This window comes from Nomia melanderi, chromosome 5 (genome assembly GCF_051020985.1).
Source record: "Nomia melanderi isolate GNS246 chromosome 5, iyNomMela1, whole genome shotgun sequence".
Taxonomy (NCBI): domain Eukaryota; kingdom Metazoa; phylum Arthropoda; class Insecta; order Hymenoptera; family Halictidae; genus Nomia; species Nomia melanderi.
In genome coordinates, this window is record NC_135003.1 from 18,803,904 (window position 1) to 18,810,737 (window position 6,834).

General features: G+C 49.9%; 1 protein-coding gene across 3 annotated transcripts in view; it reads left to right on the plus strand.

Moving 5' to 3' along the window:
• The window catches only part of spg (dedicator of cytokinesis spg), a 67,465-nt gene that overhangs the window by 9,755 nt on the left and 50,876 nt on the right, over window positions 1-6,834 (plus strand). For all 3 annotated transcript variants that reach the window (XM_031971304.2, XM_031971305.2, XM_031971306.2), the window contains exons 2-4: window positions 4,509-4,592; window positions 4,899-5,092; window positions 6,686-6,834. In XM_031971304.2, the coding sequence (XP_031827164.1) occupies window positions 4,509-4,592; window positions 4,899-5,092; window positions 6,686-6,834 (427 nt within the window). The remainder of the gene's footprint in view (window positions 1-4,508; window positions 4,593-4,898; window positions 5,093-6,685) is intronic.

Here is a 6,834-nt window from a genome sequence, read left to right on the forward strand (position 1 = left end):
GCAGAGACAGAATAAAGAGACAGGATTTATAACATATCTTTTGGTGTTCGTAGATGACATATTTATATTTATATTTTGCAATCCCTTTGAATTTGTGAATACGACTTTCCGAAAGAAGTTACAGAGCTGAAATTGCTCGTCGCTCCAGACGCAAAACACGAAACCGAATTTTCGATAGATTCAGCTCTCCTCTGCACGCTTCTGTGTCATACTTTCAGTTGGATTAAATGAAATTCACGTCCGAAGGGGTTGAAACCCCATGCTTTCAAAGCTACCCCCGAAGCCAATAAATTCTCGGATAACAGCGAGCATTCCCTCGAAAAATTCTTGATGAAACTATGGGGACAAGTTCGACCTGTTCGCCGGCTGCAATATTTCCGCATCGATCACATTATATCTCGAGATCTCGCCGCCGGAATACCTCCGGAATAATTCCGTCGGAATTTCCGAGAGCGGTCGCGTGACCGTCGCTTATCCGCATAGCTGCGAGTTGTATTTTCGAAGTCGACGTTGTATTTTTCAACGGGAGCGGTGTCTTTATCGCGATCGCGCAACACTGTACGCAAGGAACAGTCGATAAGAGCCGCTCATTTGCTTCGTATCAACGTCTGATCTCGTTTACTTATTCATTTATGCGCTCACGCACGCACGCACGCGCGCGCTCGTCGAGATCCACTCGAGTTTCTCACCCTCTCGGTATTTTCCTTCGTTTTTTTCCCCGCTTTTCCTTTCAACGCGTTTTTACCCATCTGTCGGCGAGCTTCTGAAGGTTTCTTGCATAGAACTACGTTAAAGCGCGTTTTCTTTAACCCCACGTTCACGGAACGCGTCAACTTCACGCATATCGAACCTCATGAATGTTCTTTAGTGAACGTTTTCACAGATTCCCAATTACTCTTCCACGTGGATCGTAATTATCCATCTTCAAGCTTCCGATTTCGGTTTCAATGACCGAACGTTAGACAGAACATTTCCCAGTTCTCCTTTGCTGGGCTTAACCGTCGGCTTTCAGCAAACCGAACAATCGGCAAGCTGCAAGCACACAACCGAACGCCTTCCGAACACCTGGAAAACGCGAGTAGCCTGCTGAGCTTCGGCGATCGCATAAGAATTCAGCCCGACAGGTGAATACAGAGTACACACTCGCGCAGCTCTAGTTTCTATTATCCTCTATTTACCTCGTCCCGTCCCGGTTCCTGTTGTTCTTGGTGTTAACCGGCGTCAACCAATATTGATCACCGGCCGGCCACTCGCCGCTTAGGGAGGGCCGGACCGCAGACGTTGTGCTCTTCCAGCCACCCTCCCTCGTGTCCCACCCCGCCGCTTCGATCGCCGTCGCCGACGTTCGTCCCATCCGCCCCTGCGTTTCCTTCTTTCTCCCGTCCTCGACGGCCGTTCCTTCGCCTTGGGAAACTGTGTCAGAATTCACGGTTCGTTCGGTAGAATCCACGGGTGGTCGGCCGTTGATGGAATTACCGGTGAAAGTGCAGTTCGGCAGCTTTTTCCCATTTTAGATGATTTCATTCTGGACCTTTTCTTATGCTTCGACTTATCAGTCATGCGGAGCTGGTCTAGATTTAATCCCAAATGTCTCTGTCAGAGTACTAGTAGAAAATATTGGGGCAGCTGGGCGTGTACCCGTTACTGACAAGAGGAGGTCGCGGAGCGTTGCAATGTCATTACCTCGTTCTGGTGGATTCTTTGACCCTTTGACGCAGTGAAACTGTACAATCTATTTAATGTTGCACTTTGTATAATACCTCGATACGTGAAATATTGGAATAAAAAAACCTCCTCAAAAACTGTTGAATATTTCTAGCGAGAAACTTCCGAGTGCAAAGTGTCAATGAATAGATTGCACGTCATAAATACGTATCTCTGCAGGGGTTGACACCCTTACGTAACCGTGGAACGACGAGCAATTACTGTCCAAAAGTTCCCATCGGAGAGAGAAAAATTAGTCGTGTTAAATCAGAATCGCGCGAGAAGCGTTCGTGTAACAACGGAATCGGGTGTACCTGTTTCCATGCCCGCGGGAGAGACATCGGTTCCTACGTGTCCGCACCGTGCAGAATGCCCCATGGTCCCCCATCGCGAGTGTTTTGCACGACGGGGAATGAGGGAGGTTATCGATTTAATTCCCCGGGAAAACTCGCGGGCCGGCTCGAGGGGAAAAACCCCGATGGGGAGAGGAGCTTCGCCTTTGTTCGGCCCTGTCGGAGCCGACAGAAGCGTGCGTGCGTGCGTGCGTGCGTGCGTGCGTGCGTGTGTGCGCGTGGCTCGAAAAACCCTCTCGGTTCCCCGTGACGCGCGCTGGATTGCCAATCGGGAAAGCTCGCGGCGCGTCCCGATGCTTTTCCCGTGTGAAAACGTCTCCGGTTTTCCGCGATCCATCGCCAGTTAGCGACCTTCCTCGGGCCAGACGAATGAATAAGCAAGAGGATAACTGACGGCGACGGATCACGATGGAGTCGGCCAGTCGCGGATATTGAATCTTTCATCGGATCCTCTCGTCCCGTGCTTCCCGCGGGCTGTCGCTGAATTTTCCCGCGGATAGCTGACTAATGGGCGGCGCGAGAAAGCGATAGGAATTGTCCGCGCGTGGAGGCACGAAACGCGGCTCGCCACGTGCCGCTCCGCTTTGATCCCGTACGCGTCGGAATCCCGGGAATCGATAGTCGTCCTCTCACGCGACCTGCAGTCCCGCGTTTCGTTGATTTCGCCGATTAGACACGCTCAACCGAGAACTGGTTTGTCGACGTTAATTCGTTGGAAATTGAGCTTTCGAATCTTAACGGTCGAATTCGGATTTCATCGAATTTTCTGGTTCCTTTTGCTTTCGTTTAATGTAATTCCTTTGGCTGTGCGATCGTTGGTTGGCATTGTTACAGTGGAGGCATAGGGGATCGAGATAAACCGTAGTTCGTTGAACGAGCATCGAAAAAGAAGCAGCGCGTGTCGCGGCGGCCTCGCGACTCCATATGAACTTCCGACGGCCTGTATTTCTAATTGTGTCGAACGCTGTATCGGCAAAGGGTAATGCACGGCTAAATACGGACCGCAGATTCGTCGCGTTCGAAATAACCGGCGGCGGCTTCCGTTTTGTATAGATACAGCGTTCTCTATTCGCATCCTTATTCTACGCTGTAATTTTGCTTATAACGAAACGAAGCTCTCTTTCTCTGTTAAACCTCTATTCCCCGACGGAAGTGATAACCGTACATCTTCATTTCCATATACCAAATCATTCCTCCTATTTGATAAGTTATTCAGAGTCGAGGACGGGACGAAAGGTGTTTCAGGTCGATAATTAAACGGAATCCGAGCTGAATAGGATTCAAACTGCTCGTCAATCTATTGAAATCATAGTTCTTTGAAGTTTCAACCTTCCTTTTCAATTTCCTCTTTTTCCAATACTCCGAGCAGATTGCTTTCAGGTAAAGTGTTCTAACGCGCGAATCGCGCTTCCGAGGATTTATCGAATGCTAGCGAATCAAAGACCCTCGCGGAAGCTTCCACTTCCATAAAGATGTTCACGAGCTACAGGTATCAGCCAAGCAAGACCTATTTAATTTCTCAAAGGGACACCTGCGTTTTCAATAATCGCCACGCAGGAAACCGGGAATAAATGATGTTGAGCTGTTAATGGATCCGCGGGAGTGTCCGCGGGGAACGAAGCGGTCGCCGGGGCCTGGTCTGGAAATTAACGAATATCCAGCTCGCGGTATCAACGCGCATTGTTCTGGCGTAATGGTGGTGGGCGAATAAACGCGTAACACACATTCCGCGGCCGGCTGTGCGTGTTTCCACGCGGAGAGGAGAGGAGAGGAGAGGAAAGGGCTCGCGCTCATTCAGATGCGTCTCGCGTGCGTTTCTCCGCCGCGTCGGAGGACCGGAAGCTGGCTCGTCGTGCGTGCATCGTCACGCGTATCCGGTGCCCCGGAGTTCGTTTATCGAGCCCTGACACTTCCACGAAAGGACTCGTTTCGATCCTCCTCCTTCCTCTCCGCCTCTGGCTGTTCCTCCTTCTTCCGAGACTCACCCCTGCAGCCGCGAATTTCGTTACCAGGATTTCTGGCACGTCTGGCTTTCCGAGGAATGCTCTCCGAATCGTCTCCGATGTTGTACAGTCCGACGACGAAGGAGAGCTTGGAATCTTAACCCTTTCCGAATACTTCGCCGGCCACGGTGGAGCGAAGATCAATTTCGAAAGGAGCAATTTCGCGAGTTTCTGTAGGTTTTCTCGAGAGTTCCGTTTCGTCGGCAGCTTGCGAGTCTGTCGGGGAGTAACGGAAGACTCTTTCGTTAAAGACGATACTTACGGCGTCTTGCTAACCGTCGTTCCGTTTGGAGTCATAATATTTGCGAAGCGCCGGGCTTCGTGGAAAATAGACAAGCGTGTCTGGTCCAGCGATCGACGCTTCTAACGGGGTTTAGATTAAGAGACTTAAGTTAGAAGACTGCAAAGAGATTTGTCCGGTTCTAAATCGACGAATGATTTCCCGCAGCTGTTTACAACTGGCGAGGGGAAACGCGGTATGGCCTCCCATTGGAGATCGGCGAGACGGTGCAGATATTGGAGGAATGCGCGGGTAAGGTCAATTCAGTTTTTCCTTAAGAAACACTACCATTTCGTCGATGGTTTAGCGATAATGTCTTAAGTGTAGTTGAATACTTCGGCAACAGTGGTCGAAGTATAGTTGACTAGTAACTTTGATGCTTCCACAGCCAAAAGTTGTTTGAGGCTTCAAACGTCCTTTGACCCCCGAAGAAGTCAGCCGCAACGTTGACGAAACGTCGGGCTATAATTCCTTCCGGACCCGAAAGCCTCAAACAACTTACAGTCGAATACCCGTCGGCGATCTAGGATCAAACAAATCGATGACAATCGTTCGCAGGATGGTACAGAGGTTTCTCGACGAAGAACCGCGCGGTGAAGGGCATCTTCCCCAGCTCGTTCATCCACCTGAAGCCCTGCAAGATCGAGAACGAAGGACTGTTCGAGTCGGTGATACCCTTAGAGGATCCAGTGGTCCGCGAAGTCACCTTGGTGCTACGGGAATGGGGCGGCATTTGGAAACGGCTCTACGTGGTGAGTCGCAACCTCCTCCGACAACGAGCTTCTTCCTCCCTCTTCCTGTCCCCCTTCATCTATTTTCTCTGTCGGCTACAATGCAAAACCGTCCGGCCGTCGACGTCTGGCTGCGGCTCTTTTCCGCAACGACGGACAAATGAATGGCTCTCGTCGTTTCGCGACATACTTTTTCCCTCGTTGCGAAAAATGCACTGCTAAGGGTAGCCGGGAGGCGGGGCCGGGACAAGGGTCTCGTTTCAACGGTGAATATTTAACGAACGGAGTCTGCCGCGCGATTATACGCCGCCGGAACAAACGGCGGACCGGCTTCGCACGCGAACGAGCTCTTCAAAGTCACGAGTTCCTTGTTATTTAGAGACCGGGCTGGGACGAACGGTGTTCCGGTTCGATTATCGAGTATTTTTCGAAACTCCGCGGGGGCCTCGGAAACGGATAGAGGATGTCTTTAAATGGATTCGTTCAAACTGCAGACTATTGGAATTACAGAAGTTCTTTGAAGCCTCAGCCTTCTTTTTCAATCTCCTATTTTTCCGATAGTTCGAGTAGATTGCTTTCGGGTGAAATGTTCCAACGCGTGAATCGTGCTTCGAGGATTTATCGAATATCAGCGAATCGAAGGCTCGCGCGGAAGCTGCCACTTTCGTTTAGAAAAATATTCACAAGCCACAGGTGCGTTAAAAGTTCGCAGTCTATTCGTAAATGGCACTCGGGAAACTATGGAACGAAAATTAACTGAAATTCTTAAGCACCTTGCATTGAACTTGGTCCCGTGCCCACCAAGACGACAATTAACGAGCAAGAGACGAAAATCATGGCATTGCGGGGCTCGCGTAGCGCTCCCTTTGACCGGGTAAATTGCGTTTGGGGGAAAACGAAGGCTTTGATGTCGAGAGTATCGATCCCCGAGCCCGATCGAGCGAACGACGCGTCTGACCGGTAAGTGGACACCGAGGACCGATCGTTCCCTGCGACGTAAACTCCATTAACCTCGCGTCGAGGAGAATCGATCCCTTCTGAAGATGGCACTTTTCGAACTTCGCCCCTTTGAGCACGTCCTTTTCAAGAAGAATCGAAAATCAACGAGAATAGGCGGAGTCCGATTCGAATTGTCGAAGGGAATTCGTTTAATCCGTTATCTGTGCATTTGAGAGTTCATTTCCAGAGTGTTTGTTCCCTTTCTGATGAAGGCTTCTTGTCTGTCGTCAACATTTCGAGAATGATCGCTAACGAAAATCTTCTCAAAGATGATAGTCAAAAAGATACGATGATAATTGTCGACTAATCTTCGCAAACATGAAACTAGATAATTTTACGAACTATTTGATCGATCATGTGCAACTGTTCGTGTATCGGAAACTGTAACTTACCTGTCAAAGTTTAAAAGAAGAAAGTGTGACGCCTCACGAGCAGAGAAACGTTCGTTTCATCTTGATAAGATATCTTTTCCCCCGGATCAATACTTCCGAGGATGAACCCCATGTTTCTAAAAGAATCCCGCCCTATCGACCGTAGGTGTAACGCAATTTTCACCGTATCCTGTGCGTTTCGGAAGCTAATCTAGACCTTCTCCTGTTACCCGGTCGTATCCAGGAGCGGGAGAACTACAAATTCATCACGCTGAGAAAGGTGATGCGAGAGTTGCTGGAATGGCGGCGGCAACTTCTGGCCGGCACTTTGACGACCGATCAGACGCGGGAGCTAAAGCTGCGGATCATCAGCAAAGTGGACTGGGGAAATCG